At 37.4% G+C, this 17418-nt stretch overlaps 1 protein-coding gene across 7 annotated transcripts in view; it reads right to left on the reverse strand.

The window, feature by feature from the left end:
* GABPB1 (GA binding protein transcription factor subunit beta 1) overlaps positions 1-17418 on the reverse strand; it is a 59253-nt gene that overhangs the window by 6355 nt on the left and 35480 nt on the right. For 5 of the 7 annotated variants that reach the window (XM_056135389.1, XM_056135394.1, XM_056135392.1 and 2 more), the window contains 2 exons: positions 3658-3843; positions 2045-2160 (listed from right to left, as the gene is read on the reverse strand). In XM_056135389.1, coding sequence (XP_055991364.1) covers positions 2045-2160; positions 3658-3843 — 302 coding nt within the window. The remainder of the gene's footprint in view (positions 1-2044; positions 2161-3657; positions 3844-17418) is intronic. The other 2 variants (XM_056135388.1, XM_056135393.1) reach the window with 1 other exon arrangement.

Consider the following 17418-nt stretch of genomic DNA (forward strand, 5'->3'; position numbering starts at 1 on the left):
TTTAGACCAGAGAACTCTTTATTGGGGGGGGGGGGGGGAGGGTCTATCCTCTATTTAGGGTAGCTGTGCTCTTTAAGATTTTAACAACAAATGTAGCCTCTACCCATGAAATCCAAGTGGCATGTCCCTAGGGTGACAACCAAAATGTCTTCAGACACTGCCAAATGTTCCTGGGAGTCAAACAGGCCCCAGCTGAAAACCACTGCTTTAGGGAACTCTTTGGGCTAATAGTCAAGCAGTTACTTAGAGAGAAGTATAAGCCACATCCCAAGATAACCCTGGTCACCTAAGAAAATAAATTCAAAAGAATCCTTCATGTATTATAAGGAAATGATTACCTGGTATGATGAAAATATTGGAGGTCATTTCTTCATTCTATATCTCCATCCCACCTCTACCATCTATACTTACTGTATGTTTCAAGGTTTCTCTTTAATATCTCTAAGTAGTCATTCAACCTTGATTTGAACATTTCTAGTGATGGAGAATAAGATTTCCATTACCAGAAAGCTCTAATTACTAAAAACAAAACAAATAAAAAACACTTTTTTATACCAAGTTGAAACCCTATTTTCTTAAAGTTTCATCTCCTTAATTTTAATTTATTCATACTTTATTCATACTTTCCTATTATTTACAACTATGCACCCTGCATTCTAAAGTCCTTAAGAAAGAGATTAGGCTATACTTTAAGCAAATATTTGGGTTACATGTTGTTTAAGATTAATTAAAATTTCTTTATTACTACTTTATGATTTAGTTAAAAGTACATAGCTTTTTAACCTTATATGGCAGAAATATGTCACCTGACATATGAGAAGACACATTTGTTACTGATTTATACTAAAACTGTTCAATGGAACAGATTTGTCAATTTGTGACTACGAACTGCAATGTTCTGAATATTATTCTTTCATTTGACAAAATAAAATGCCTCACCCTAAATAATCATAATTTTAACCAAACATTCTGATTAAAATATGAAGCAGATTATTTTAACTATGGTGTTTGTGATTATAAACAGCTAGAAGTCTAATATTTGAATTAATTTGAGTCAGGGATTTTTCTAATTGTCTTTAGTCAGAATTTCTATGTTCCTCTTAGTGGCTTTTTAAAACAATTCTCTTATTTGTATATGATAATTTTAAAAGGAATTTCTAAATTTATCAATAATTTACTACTCATATAAGCATGTAATGAGTTGGCTGATATTTTAAATTCTTAGAACACACAAATACAAATACAGTTTCTTCTAAATTTTAAAGGAAAAATTAAAATCAAAACTCAAGTAAGATAACTTGCCTCAAAGCTAATAAAGGCAAGAGGAAGGATACAAACCCAGCTCAGTTAATTTCAAGTCCAACGTTCCTTCCACTGCTTTTCTTCTTTCAAAGTTATTTAAGGTTTTCATTTTAAATACATTAGGATCAAATTTAGATGACGTGATTTTATCATAGTCATGTGAGAAAAGGAAAAAGAACTTGTGAGGTACCTATGGTTTAGTTACACTTATAAACTAGTTTATATTTATTAAATTGTTCGGGAGAGGGTAATAATCTAAATGCATTTAATTTCCTTATTTATGAGTAAAGTAAGAGGCTACCTACCATTCAAAAAATAATAACCCAGTCAGCAAACATTAACCTTCTTTAAGAGGACTGTCCAGCTCAAAAGACATTTGCATTTCATTTTTGAAAGAACAAAAACTCCTTTAAATACTGGTGAGAATGATGTAAGTTTAATAGAAAATAAAGAATGGAATACAAGAACCAAAGACATTCCGATGTTACCATGAAGACAGACTTTGTTACAAACAAATTCTTCACTCATCCATTCATTCATTCAATGTTTATTTATTGAGGGCTTGCTATATGTATAAGGCAAAAAAAAAAATGGACAAAATAAGACAAAACACTATATGCTTTCATTCTGTATCAAAACAGCACTGTCAGTAATAAATATAAATGACAAAAAAAAAAAGCAAAGCAAATTCAATTTATTTTGGATGACTGCTGCAAAACACACCGGGTAAAAGACTCCTTACTTCTATTTCTGCAGATTCCACCCGGTTTTCAATTATTTCGATACATTGTCTCTTAGCTGGTGGTTCTTCACTTATTACAGTTTCTTCAGCAATGTCCGTTGCTGGAACTGTCAATACTGAAAAGAAAAAATGAATATAAATATATACATACACATCATTGCTTCACTGTCAGGTTTGGCAAAATATAAAATATCTTGACACTGTTTATGCAGCTCATCTAAAATATTCTGTTCAAACATTTTATTTTCTAATTCTTCTTGAGAAACATTTGTTCTCTTTTATCCATGGAATAGAAATGTACTGTTTAATTTCAACCATGGAATAGAAACGTATTGTTTAATTTCAACACGGGCTGGAAAACTCTAGGGTATTTTTGTATTATGTAGCTTAATCCTACCTAACATGTTAAGAACATACTTTGCATGAATTACGTTCTTTGGGCAGGGCGGGAGATGGGTGCGGGGGGGGGCCACTGGGGACTTCCCAAGCAGTGCTCAGAGGGCCCAAGAACTTTTCCTAGAGTTGTTCAGGGACCACCAGGGCAATATCCTTGGGGGAGACTAGGGGAGTGGGTCTGGGGGAGGAAATATGATGCCAACAGATCAAACCAGGACCTCACGCTGGAAAAGATGCATTCTGGCCCTGAGCTCTCTCTCAGGCCTATTATCAATACCGTTCCTGTTACTTTGGTTGTGGAGCCACACCCGGCAGTGGCATCTATTCAGTCTTTCCTGTATGACTTCCTACTCAAACCCTGATTTCCTGTGGGTGTATGTTCGTCAATGTTTTTCAGTAAAAGCCCTTTGTGGTCCCTGGTCCCTGATATGCCATGGTACATTTCCAGGAGGACAGTCTTGGCCTGACTGCAATGGTCTTAAAGGTTTGGGGAATCATTTAAAATATGGAATTTTATAGTCTTTCACTAAAAGGACTATACTTTCACTTTGGTTTCACTAAAAATGTAGCTATAGTTTTACTCTGTCTTGTTAGACTCTTGCAGTTTCCAAGAGGGAAAAAAATTCAACAAAGCTGTTAAAAATCAAACACTCAACAAAGCTTCCACATTCCTACTACAAGTCCTGAGTCTGAGTACATTGGGAAACAGCCTTTCTTACATGGTATTTTTAATTTAACCTAACTTTATTTGGTTTGGAGTCATAACCAGCAATGCCTGAAAGCTCCCAGCTCAATGCTATTCTACATTCTAAACATGTTGTATGGTATCTGAACAGCATTGAACACGAAAAACTCTATTTAAGTTTATTTTCTAATTAGAATAATTTGAGGTGAATTCCTCCTTCCATCCAACATATACTCAGGGAAAAAAGCTTATTTTAACATTAGCAAAAGGAAATTAGACAACTAAGTCAGTTACAAAAGGTTACAAAATAAGGCTGAAGATATGTCTCAGTTCTACCAACAAAGCATATACCTTGAATTTGTGCCTTGGTCTGAGTCCCCAAAACTCCCTCCCCAAACCTTCTGGAAAATAAAAAAAAAACTACAAGATGTAATTTAAAGCAAAACTAAATGCTCTGAAAGGCATATCACAATTTCTGGTGAAAAAAAAAAAAAAACAACAACAAAAATTTACACAAATCCCTCCTACCAACCTTGCTGTCCATCTGGCATGGTTACGATGATGGGCTGGCCTATTCCGCTGGTTGGAATGGAGTGCAAATTTCCAAGCTGAATTCCATCTGTAACTATTGTGATGACTTGCTGACCCCCTGAACTAACTACTTGCTGAATTGCACCATCCACAGATTCTGCGGTAACTACTTCCTCCGTAGCCACTACTGGAAAAAAAACAACAACATATATATATATATATATATATATAATATATATACATTTTTTTTTTTTAATTAAAGGCCCTCCCGTTGATCATCGATTTGCTCGAGCGGGCCCAGTAACGTCTCCATTGGAGACTTTGTTGTTACTGTGTCTGGCATATCGAATACTCTCGGTAGCTTGCCGGGCTCTCCGAGAGGGGCGGAGGAATCGAACTCGGGTCGGCCATGTTGGCCGCTTGTAAGGCGAACGCCCTACCCGCTGTGCTATCGCTCCAGCTATATATTTAAATATGGGAGTCAGTGAGCATATATCAAAACATAAGGAGGAATTTACTTTTGCTTTGCTACTTTTGCTTTCTCAGATTATAGAACATATTTTAAAATCCAGCCTTCAATGGTATTATAGCTATTGATAGAAACAGCTGACTACAGATCCTGAATATACAGAGCTCCAATTATCTATTTCTGTGTGTGTTTAAATAAACAATTTTTTCTTCATGCGAAGTACAAATTTTTTAAGAGCTCATGTGACAAAGTCTTATCTGCTCAATAAAACTACATAAATCAAAAGAGTTTTACACATGGTTATTCTCCACTTATATCTACATGGTTGAAACTTAATTCCACATCCTAAGTGAAGCCAATGATACACCAAATTTGTATTTTTCAAGCAAAATAAACAGTATTTCCTTTCTGGATTATGCAAGCAAGGATACCTTGCTAAGTAGCCTAAGATCTATATGGTAGTGAACAATACAAGATCATAGTGTTCTCAGCCTTTTTACGCATGTGGACTGGCAGTGAACCCAGTGGCTGAAGAACACTACTGCAAATATGAACATTCACACAAATAAAATCTACAATTATCCTCTCAACAATTTATGAGACACTCAGAAAGAACTTGAGAGCCCTAGTCTTCCCTGGATAAAGAAACCACAAGTTAATACTGCGAACTCCTTTTCCACAGCCATCCTGTATCCAGCTGCTGCTCCCAAAGACATGCACAGGAACATTTATGCAGTTCCACTCAAGGCAACGACTTGTAACCAACTAGAGAGCCATAAAAATCAGAATGAATAAATAAACTGGTAGATTCGAGTACTGAACCAATACAGGGATTGAGAGCACTAAATGTCAAACATGAACAGGACCAAACCCATACTGGATGATACAAAATCATACTCAAAACATTCACAGTGTCCTTTCAAGAACCAAGCAACGATTATACAGGACAGATTGCTTTATGACAAATCCTAAACTAACGCTTAGGATCTCTGTACCTTTCTATATACATATTGTATTCCAAGTGAGAAACATTTAAAAGAGTAATGACAGTAATAGACTATAATGCAGATTTTAAAAAAATCCCTTAATCCTTAATGCCCCTCTTAATAAAGGGAGGAAAAGAGAAAAGATTTTCATAGAATAGCATCTACAACTCCAGCTTGATTCCTGAACCCCATACCCACCTCTCAAAAATCCCAGTTTTGGGGAAACAAGATATTCAACTGTTCTAAAAATATCTTACCCAAGATTGGTACTCATTACAAAGGATGAGAAGTGCCTCCAAAGACATAACACTCACATTTACACCAAGTGGTCATATCAGGATGGCTGAGATTACAAGCCCCCCAATGTGATGTAATAGGAGATTACAAAATACCACTTGTGTTCTTCCTGGAAATGCTCTTTGATGAAAATCTTATCAAGAAACAAGAGATTCTATAATGCCAGTCACTGCAGACAACTGACATATCCTGCAAGTATTTCCATGACATAAAGAACGAGGGCTCTATCAAAACTGCCCTGGACCACTCTGGTTGTTTCCAGATTCTGGCTATTGTGAATAGAGCTGTGATGCATCTAGAAGTGTGAACGGCTTTTCTGCTGCACGTTTTTGGTCCTCCAGGGTAAATTCCCAGAAATGATATTGCTGGGTCCTATGGAAGCTCGAGTTCTATTTTTTTGAGAAATGCCCATATTGTTTTTCAAAATGGCTAGATCAGTCGGCAGTCCCACCAACAATGAAGGAGAGTCCCTTTCTCCCCACATTTGCACCATGTGGAAGTAAAGATAAATAAACGGAACTCCATTAAACAAAGAAGCTTCTGCACCTCAAAATAAGCGGTGATCAAGATACAAAGACAGTCTGTGGAATGGGAAAAATTATTTCCCCAACACCCATCTGATAAGGGGCTAATTTCAAAGATACATAAGACACTGACAGAACTTTCCAAGAAAATTTTGCAACCCCATCAAAAAATGGAAAGAAATGAACAGAAACCTCCTCAAAGAAAAAATACAAATGACTAAAAGGCACATGCAAAAAATGCTCTACATCACTAATCATTAGAGATGCAAATCAAAATAATCATGAGATATCATCTCAGACCACAAAGACTGGCAAACATCAAAAAAAAAAAAGAACAACCAATATTGGTGTGAGAGCAAACAACTGGATAAAGAAACTATGGCACATCTGCGCAATATGAAATACTATGCAGTCACCAGGAAAAATTAAGTCATGAAATTTGCTTATAAATGTATAGACATGGAGAGTATCACACTGAATGAAATGAGTCAGTAGGAGAGGGACATACATAGAATGACTGCATTCATTTTTGTGATATGAAAAAAAAAGTATGAGACTAATATCCAAGGACAGTGGAAACAAGGGCCAGGAGGATTGGTCCATGGCTGGAAGCTTGCCACAAGTGGTGGGGAAGGAGTGCAGTTAGGACAGAGAAGGGACCACTATGACAATAATCGTTGGAGGTGATCACTCTGGACAAGAACTGAGTGCTGAAAGTAAGGGGCGGGGAGTGCCTGGGACAGGCTGGGGTAAAGGGGTAGGAGGGCAGAATGGCGAGAAACTGGGGACATTGGCGGTGGGAAATGTACACTGGTGAAGGCACAGATGTTGGAACATTTTATAACTGAAACCCAATCATGAACAACTTTGCAACTCTGTATCTCAAGGTGATTCCATTAAAAATAAATAAATAAATAAATAACCTGCCCTAGATAGAGGGAAACTATAGAAAGGCAAAAATCAGAAACTATATGTGAATAAACTGACCTAGATGAAATACAACCCTATTGGGCATAACGAAGAAAGCCTGAATATGAACCATGTCAGATGGTAATAATGTTCGTGTTTTTAGGCTACAAGCAGAAATATTTTCCTGTCACTGGGAGGTATCTGAAGTACTTAAAATTATGGGTCACGAAGTCTACTGGGGAGGGGTGGGGGCGGAGGAGAGAGAGAGAGAGAGAGAGAGAGAGAGAGAGAGAGAGAGAGAGAGAGAGAATGCAACTACAGTAATTTATTTTAAAAAGTATACTAGAAATGACATCTGCACTTGTCTGTTTATTGCAGCACTATTTACAATAGCCAGAATCTGGAAAAAACACGAGTGCCCAAGAACAGATGACTGGCTAAAGAAACTTTGGTACATAAACACAATGGAATACTATGCAGCTGTTAGAAAAGATGAAATCATGAAATATGCATGTAAGTGGATCAAGATGGAGAGTATCATGCTAAGTGAAATGAGTCAGAGAGAGGGACAGATATAGAATTACTGCATTCAGTTGTGGAATATAAAGTAACAGAATGGGAGACTAACACCCAAGGATAACAGAGACAAGGGCCAGAAGGATTGTTCCACGGCTTGGAAGCCAGCCTCACATGCCGGGGGAAAAGGCAGCTAGGATAGAGAAGAGACCACTAAGTGAATGATGCTTGGAGGGCTCACTCGGGATGGGAAATGCATACTGAAAGTAGACTACAGACCAAACATGTTGGTCATTTACTTACTACCTGCATCACAAACCAAAACACCCAAAAGGAGAGAGAGAAAGAGAGAGAGAGAGAGAGAGAGAGAGAGAGAGAGAGAGAGAGAGAGAGAGAAAGGGAATGTGTTTGCCAGAGAGACAGTGAAGGGGATGGGATGGAGGTAGCGGGAGGGATACTGGGTACATTGGTGGTAGAAAATGTGCACTGATAGAGGGATGGGTACTCAATCATTTTATGATGGGAATGCTATCACAAAAGTTTGTAAGTCTGTAACTGCACATCATGGTGATTCATTAAAAAATAAAGTAATTTTTTTAAAAGAAAAAAAACAGTATTAACAGGTGGTGACAGTTTTCCTATGGGTCTGAAAACATTAAAAAGTTTTAATGCTTGGGTTGAAACCCTATCACGAACACTGTAACTGTGTATCTCAAGGTGACTCAATTGAAAAATAAAAAAGAAGTTTGAATGGAACCAGGATATGAATTAGTGGGATAGCACACCTTTCAAATGCATGAAAACCCTGGTTTTAACCTCAGCACCACAATTAAAAAAAAAATGCTTAAGAGTCTCACACCAATAACATTGACTGTCTTAAAGATTCAACAGAACTAGTTAAGAAAAAAGAAACAACCACAGATATAAGACAAAGAGTTCAAAAATATGAACTGCCTTTTGTAAAAGATGATGCAAGACCTGGCCAGAGAGAGGTGGAGCACTTGCCTTGTACACAGCAGACCCAAGTTTGATCCTTCAGCACCCCACATAGTCCCCTGAGACTGCCAGGAGTGATCCCTGAGCACAGAGTCAGAAGTAAGCCCTGAGCACTGCTGGGTGTGGCCCAAAACCAAAAAAAGAGAAAAAAATTAAATTTTTTTTAATTACTATTTTTTTAAATTTTTATTAGTGAAACAACATGAGGTACAGTTTTAAACTTACAAATTTTTGTGCTTGGGGAAAAAAATTAAATTTAATGAAAAGAACCAGGACCCTACTTTTCAAGTCCCTCCTCAGGCCTGCTGCTGTGTTCCCTGTAGCCAATGGTCATAATATGAGGAGACAGTACTAAAAACAAAAACAACCTATTTTGAGCCTCATTTTTATTTGCCTTCAAATATAATTGGGCTTTGTCACCAGGCACTTAAGAAAATTTCAGGAAGGTAATTATAAAATGAAATGTTGGACATAAAATAACAATATACTCAATAGAATGACTACTAAAGTTTCAAACACATTACTTATTGCTTTGATTTTTTTGAGAAAAATATCCATATAAAAGAAAAATGTTTACTCTGGTTGAATTTTAACTACCAGTATAAATATTTTAAAGCATAATCATAAATAAGAAATCTCTCAGATGACATACAATCAAGGCATAACTCAAGAACTTTCATCTTTGTGCTATTTGCAGTGACTATTATTAAAATAAGTCTTTGCCTTTCATCTAAAAAGCTTTCTTTTTAATTTGTGCTATGGGAAAGAATTTAAGGAAGACTAATTTTAGGAAAGGTAACTGTCCACAAAATTTATTTACGAATTCACATCTATATCAGCATTTTTAAGTATCATGTTTCTTACTCCTCTAACAAGATTTTATGTTCATCCTAACTATAACTCACCCTCATTGCTTCCCTGGTTTCAATCTCCTTCCTAATTCCCTAAGATTGGCATATATTACTACTTCTGAAATATAGACCTCTAATTTTCAAACTTAAAATCTTGAAAAAAATAAATAAAATCTCCATTATGCATGGTACTATAGAGATCTCAAACTTTTGACAGCTCAGAAAGAAATACAGTCAGAAAATCACTGGAAAGAGGAAACCATGCGTAGCTCAATGTTTGTTATTGCACACACAGAACATGCAAGAAATCTATCCACGAAGAGGAAATATACTATGAGAACACTTTGAATGTGTGTGCTTCAGGAAGATCTGTGCTTTTTCTAAAATTAATGAAACAGGAACACAGGGCGGGGGTAAGGGTAGATTTGAACCAACTTTTGCAAATCTTACCAATCAAAAGAAACATTTAATTATGCCTAAAGACATAACTTACATATTATTTTCTAATGTCTAATTTCCCATCTGCTTAAATAAGTACTGTAAGAAAAAACAAACAGGCGGGCTGGAATGATAGCACAGCGGGTAGAGCGTCTGCCTTGCACATGGCCAACCCGGGTTTGATTCCCAGCATCCCATATGGTCCCCTGAGTACCACCAAGAATAATTCCTGAGTACAGTGTTGGTAGTAACTCCTGTGCATCGCTGGGTGTGACCCAAAAAGCAAAAAAAAAAAAATAGAGTCCAAACACCCAACAGATAACTAGAGCTAAAATTAGGCTTCAAATTAGAATACTAATTTGATACAAAAAGGAAAAGAAAAAAAAAAACTGTTAGTCAAAAGAAAATGGTTATTATTCTAATCAAGCTTCACCATGGGAACTTACAGCAAACATTGTAGATACCTCCTTAATTTAAAGTGAAGTTAAAAGAAGCACATTCTCATAGTTTAATTAGGTAAACCAGAGTCCGCTGGAGCAATTCATATTTTATAGTTATTTTTCATAAACCATAATTTTATTAATGCTCACTGATCAGCAATTTTCTGAAATAAAATTTTAAAGGAATTTCAACAATCAGCAAAATCTTTTTGTTTTTACAAAAATCAATGTCTTAGATAAAAGTATATATAAATATGGGAAAACTTAAAGAGATATATATTGTAGAGATAAATAAACCAATAAAGGTCTAGACTGTGAAAGCAAACAATGGTTGTTTTATTTTTATAAACACAACATTCTTCTAAGAGAAATCTGATCCTAATAATCCAAAATCTACACTCTAATTATCTGAAGCCAATTTTTTCATAATCTATCTCTTGAAAAGTTTAATAGGCATCCACAAATAAAAAATATATCTATGCATAGTTATAGGGGGCTGCAGTAATAGCACAGCGGGTAAGGCATTTGCCTTGCACATGGCCGACCCGGGTTCAAGTCCCAGCATCCCATATGGTCCCCCGAACACCTCCAGGAGTGATTCCTGAGTGCAAAGCCAGGAGTAACCCCTGAGCATCGCCAGGTGTGACCCAAAAAGCAAAAAAAAAAAAAAAATTATATATATGTATGCATAGTTATTATTCATTAGCTATTACATTACAGCTATTATAAGCCAATTAAAGCTATTAAAATTCCTCCTTATGTCTTTTTTTTTATTAGAGACTTACCTAGGCATTCCAGTAGTCGCTAAGTGAACATTAAACTACATATAAAAACAAAGAAGAGGGCTGGAGAGAGCTCAAAGTGCATGCTTAACTGTGGGAAGCCCAGATTCAGTCCTTGGAATAGCATGAACCCCAAGCACCTCCAGAAACAAATCCCGAGAAATAACCCACGAGTAGTCCCCAATGAGCCAAATAAAGAAATTTACATTATTAAGAAATTTTTACTGTATTACACTCAAGTCTTAGAGATTCCAAATAAACTGAATTTGAATTAGTAGAAAACTTAAGGTATCTGAATGAACAGAACCTCGTCATTGCCTACATACATCAACAAGCTAACTGTTGATTAGCTTAACATTAGTATATGCATACTTTTAAAAGCCTTAATTTTTTACTGATGTATTTCTAAAATGAGTAGTAAGTTTAATGTATCAACAGTCTTCTTTTGTTTTGCTCGTTGGGTCACACCCAGCAATACTCAGGGCTGAGATGGATGCTGAGGCCGACACAGGTGGACCCCATGCAAGGCAAACGCCCTACCCACTGTACTATCGCTCTGGCCTTCGTGTATCAAGAATGTGACAGCCACTCTTAAAAAATAAATGTTAAGGGGCCAGAATGATAGTACAGCAGTTAAGAGCGTTTCCTTTGCATGCGTCCAACCCGGGTTCAAACCTCGGCATCCCATATAGTCCCCCAAGCACTGCCAGGAGTAATTCCTGAGTGTATAGCCAGAAGTAATCCACTCATTCCTGGGTGTGACCCAAAAAAAGCATAAAACAAAAACAAACACCCCCCCCCCAAAAAAAACAGTTAAATGAAATAAGTCAGGGTGACAGGAAGGAACCTGGGGAATGTTGGTGGGAAATGTACTCTGGTGAAGGAATGGATGTTAGAACATTGTATGACTAAAATTCAATCACAAACAACTTTGTAACTGTGTATTTCATGGTGATTAATTAAAAAGTCAGGAGAGGAGGAGAAGAACATAAACAAAAGATGATCTCACTTATAGGTGGTATACAGAATAACAGGATATGGAAATGCAATGTTTGAAAGGGGGGATGCCTAGATCACTCTTGGCCCAGAGTACAGGGGGAAGGATAGAGGAGAAAAGAAATCAAGGGAGAAAGAAGAGAGCCCACATCCAAAAGAACAAAAGCAACTGGTATTGGCGTGGATGTGGGGAGAAAGGGACTCTCCTTCACTGCTGGTGGGAATGCCAACTGGTTCAGCCCTTTTGGAAAACAGTACGGACGATTCTTAAAAAATTAGAAATTGAGCTCCCATTTGACCCAGCAATACCACTCCTGGGAATATATTCCAGAGAGGCAAAAAAAAGTACAGTCAAAATGACATCTGCATGTCTATGTTCATTGCTGCACTGTTCACAATAGCCAAAATCTGGAAAAAAACCGAGTGCCTGAGAACAGATGACTGGTTGAAGAAACTTTGGTACATCTAAACAATGGAATACGACTCGCCCGCTCCTCTCTGGAAAGAAAGATGGCAGCCGCACGGGAGCCTTGTGGACAGCAGGTTTGAGCCGGGGGTGGGAGCAGCAGGGGCCTCATGGGAAGGGGGGCGTAATGGGCCATCCTTCACGCCCGACCGAGGTCGCCAGCTGCCCCCCACGAGCGGCTCTCCGGCACGGCCACAACTCCAGAGCACAGAAACCAATCTCTTAACTATCTAACTTTTAATAGAAATTCTTCCAGGGTTAATAAGTAAAATAGCAGAAATCCAAAACCGTGGCCGCGCGACATCATTTTATTCTTAAACCAAGTTGTAGAAAGCAAATCATTTCACAACGCTGTTTCAGCATGTCTGATGGGGGGGGGGGTCGTAAACTCTAAACAATAATTGTGCATCTTCTATCGAAGCAATGTATCTAGTCAAAGTAGATAGAGTATTAACTAGAACTCATCTGCCTCACAGGAATTGGGAGGGGTGGGAGGTGGGGTTCTATTGGGGTTCGCGGTTAAAAATAAGTATTGGTAAAGGGAAATGTGTTTGATATTTACATGACTGAGACCTAAACCCGAATGCTTTGTAACTTTTCCCACAGTGATTCAATAAAGAAATAAATTATAAAAAAAAAAAGAACACAATGGAATACTATGCAGCTGTTAGAAAAGATGAAGTCATGAAATTTGCATACAAGTGGTTCTACAAGGAAAGCATCACGCTTAAGTGAAATGAGTCAGAAAGAGAGGGACAGATGTAGAAAGTCTGCACTCATCTGGGGAACATAAAGTAACAGAATGGGAGAGGAATACCCAAGAATAGTTGAGATAAGTACCAGGAGGTCTGCTCCACGGCTTGGAAGCTGGCAGCAGATGCTGGGGAAAAAGGCAGCTCAGATAGAGAAGGGAACACCAAGTAAAGGGTGTCTGGAGGATTCACTCGAGATGCGAGATGCGTGCTGAAAGTAGACTATAGACCGAACAAGATGGCCACTCAATACCTCTATTGCAAACCACAACACCCTAAAGAAAAGAGAGATCAAAAGGGAATGCCCTGCCACAGAGGTGGGGCGGGGTGGGGTAAATGGGGTTGGGGGGTGGTAGAGCTACTGGGTTCATTGGTGGTGGAGAATGGGCTCTGGTGAAGGGATGGGTACTCGATCATTGTATAACTGAAACCCAAGCATGAAAGTTTGTAAGCCTACAACTGTACCTCATGGTGTTTCACTAATAAAAAAAAATTAAAAAGAAAAAGGGAGAAAGAAGAGAGAGACTGAAGGGGGGAGGAGGGGACGTTTGACACAATAAATTAATTCAGATGATACTGTGAGAACAAAACAATGTAATATAGATAAAGCACTTGGTACAGAAGAAGCATAAAGCAAGAACCCAATAAATGTTAACATTAATTTTCTATATTCATTATGCTGTTATGTTCATGGTTAGGATTGTTTCATCCTCTTATTTTGTATGGGGGGGGAGAGAGAGAGAGAGAGAGAGAGAGAGAGAACGCCAATGATTATTTAATGTAACTATGTACATTACTATACCCCAACAGACTCAGGAACTGAAATAATTTCTAACAAGACCAATAACTTAACTAAAATGTCTTCAGAGTATAAAAACACTCAGAGCAATCTATTTCCCTAAACTTCTGATAAAAATGCACAGAATCATGAAAATTAAGCATAGGAATATAAAAAATATTTACTCATGGGCCAAAGCAATAGTACAGAAGGTAGGGCATTTGCCTTGCACTCGGCTGACCCAGGTTCAATCCCCAGCACCATCAAAAGTAGTAATTCCTGAGGACAAAACCAGGAGTAACACCCCTGACCATCTCCGAAACAAGACAAAAATTTATTCAAATTAAAATTTAGAAAAATAAAGGTTTATGAGGAAAAGACTACAACTAGAATATTTACACAGAAAAGTTTTAGTAAGGAAACAAGCCCCTAATATATTCTAGTGATCAGATCATGAAAATCATTTACTTTCACCAAAAAAAAAAAAAAACCACTGTAAAAAATTGATTGCTAAAAAAAAAAAAGATTGATATCTTAAATGAGATTCCCACTGAACTAATAGTAATGGGGAGGGGGGGGTGTCAAAGATCTTAATGTAGCTATGATGATGATATTTACAGCCATAAACCATAGTTCCCTGGCATCCTCAATTCTCAACAGCGACTTCCTGCTGTATATAAGACCAGTCAGTCAACCTCCATTTCATCTGCTGTTATACTTGCTACTTGGTACCCAGAAAACAGATTTATTGTACCAGTGAAATGGATTTAAGAAAAAAAAAAATTTAAGAAGAAAACTATAAACAGTACCAATTGGTAGACTGAAATTTCTTATATTTTGGTATTCAAGCATTCAAAAATAGGCAGAAGGGGAATAAAACATTCGGTTTTTATTTCAACAACTACTTCAATAGCCACAACATAGAATTAAAAGTAGAAATAGTGATGCTTCTGCTTAAGAAAAAAAATATAATTACAGAAATAGCTATTTGTATCAGAAACAAATTATAAACATTCTAGAAAAGACTGGCTCCCTGACCACCCCAAAAAAATTATACAGAAGAAGAAGCATATTACAGTGATCACAAACACATACCTTAGAAATTAGATTCTGGGCATAAACATTTGGCATCAAAGTCATTCTACTTTGTGCAAAATTATTACTTGCACACACCTGATTCATCCTATAAAATATCTTTTCTTCTTCTTCTTTTTTTTTTTTTGAGGGAGACTACACCCAGAGACATTCAGGGGTTATTACTGGCTCTTCACTCAGGAATTACTCTGGTCATGCCAGGCGGGGGGGTGGGAGAGGGGGTTATATGGGGTGCAGGGGATCAAACCCAAGTCAGTCACATGCAAGGCAAGCACCCTACCTACTGTACTATAGTTCCAACCCTGTCATCCTATAATACTTTATTTCCCAGATCCTACGATGTTCTTGGAAAAAAATAATAATTTTTTTAAAAAATCAAGATAAGTCTTATGACTGATGTTGAAAGAAAGTGGATGTTCAAAAGGCAGAATAATTTATAGTATATTTATCTCTGCCTGAATATGCATAAATTGAGTTTTGTTTTGCTTTGTTTTGTTTTTGGGAGGTACTTTTTGGGTGACATCCAGTGATGCTCAGGGGTTATATTCCCAACTCTATACTCAGAAACGACTCCTGGCGTTGCTTGGGTGATCATATGGGATGCCAGGGACTGAACCCGGGTAGGCCACATTTAAGGCAAACAGCCTACCCGGCTGTACTATTGCTCCACCCCCACAAACTGAGTTCTGACGAGATACATTTATTTGGCCACACGCCTTGGCAGAATTGTTTAGATTGGTGGCAACATACTCACCTGAACTTCAATTTATTCAAGTTCTTAAAATATCTTCCAAAAGATTCCATTACAATGTGCTATTAGTTTTTGTGCTCATAAAGGATAGTGAAATACATACAATAAAGGTAACTGAAATTATCAATTCTGAGTAGACCATACATAACATTTTCAATGGTAGATGAAATTACATAAGCTGGCATAACCAATTCACAGAGTCAAGCATCTAAATGTCAAAACTGAGAGCTGAAGTCACTCAGGAAAAGTTGTTTCATTTTCATGGCAAAGTACTTTTACTGAAGACAAAAATATACAAGTTTAATCAAATAGAATCTACCAATGATGCTATTTACCTTTGATTTACTTAGGCATTTATAAAGAAACTAAAGAGGCGGGGCTGGAGCGATAGCAGAGCGGGTAGGGCGTTTGCCTTGCAAGCAGCCAACATGGCCGATACAGGTTCGATTCCCAGCATCCCATATGGTTCCCTGAGCACCGCCAGGAGTAACCCCTGAGCATCACCGGGTGTGACCCCAAAAAGAAAGAAAAAAAAAAGAAACTAAAGAGGCACGGGTTATAAAAACAGCAGGTCAATATGTATGTAAGTACTAGCTGTAAGTAGTATATACATGTAACTATGAGTGCCCAAATTTATTCAGAAAAACTTTAACATATATAAAGGTTTGGATTCAAACATTGCTAACAATGCTAAAGAAGCTGGAGAATGAATAAATGTTCATTATCACTAGTTAGTAAAGAGAAAATGAACTGAGGAAGAGACAAGAGGGAAGTTATGGGTACCGCCACCCCAACCCCACCTCACACCACCAAATGAGATCTTTTTCTCTGCACCACTACTAATATCTACCATGAAGATTTGAGGGGATGATTAAATGAGATCACGAGTAAAACATTTACCACAGTTCATATCACATAGGGATTACTGTAATGTATATGAGTAATCAATGGATTACTTTTGTTACTGTAATGGAATCACAATTAGAAAAATAACTAACAATGACAAAAAAGACATTTCCTCTAGAAATACTGGTCCAAAAGGCTGACACTTAATTAAGAATATTTTTTTGGATTTACTTTTAATTTCCAAATTAAAAAGATATTTTACTTATACAATAATTACAGCAAGAGTTATAGAAATATAAAGGGAAGACTCACCTAGAACAGCTTGTCATCATTTATCACTAAATGATCCTTTAATGCTTATGCTGATATCTAATCTGTTAACTCTATATCTATCTCTAATAGATCTGATCAAAAGTAATGAACAGGACACTAAATATATGCATATGAATGGAGAGATACAGAAATCGATCATTTTCCTTACTTTTACAAAAAGCCAGACTAACAAATATGAAACTGGGGGCACAGAACATCTCTGTGAACCACACAAGTTTACTTTTACTTCCTGCAGCTCCAGGGATCGAATCCAGGGCCTCACACATGCAAGACAAATGCTCTTCCACTGAGCTATAGCCCACATCCCACATGCTTTTTAACTTTAAATTAAATCTGAGTTTTTAAAACTGCTCTATCAAAACCAAAATATTCAACAAGCTTAAGGGGAAAACTGGACTCTGGCAGCACCGAGTCTGTAAGAACACTCACTGGAGCTGAACCACAGACACCCCGCTCCTGCCTACTCTCCTCAGGTGCCCGTAACGCCACCCACCACGTTCGCCTTTTACATCACCTTCCTGGCCTTTGTCAATACGT

The sequence above is a fragment of the Sorex fumeus genome, unplaced genomic scaffold (genome assembly GCF_029834395.1).
Source record: "Sorex fumeus unplaced genomic scaffold, SorFum_2.1 ptg000111l, whole genome shotgun sequence".
Classification (NCBI taxonomy): Eukaryota; Metazoa; Chordata; class Mammalia; order Eulipotyphla; family Soricidae; genus Sorex; species Sorex fumeus.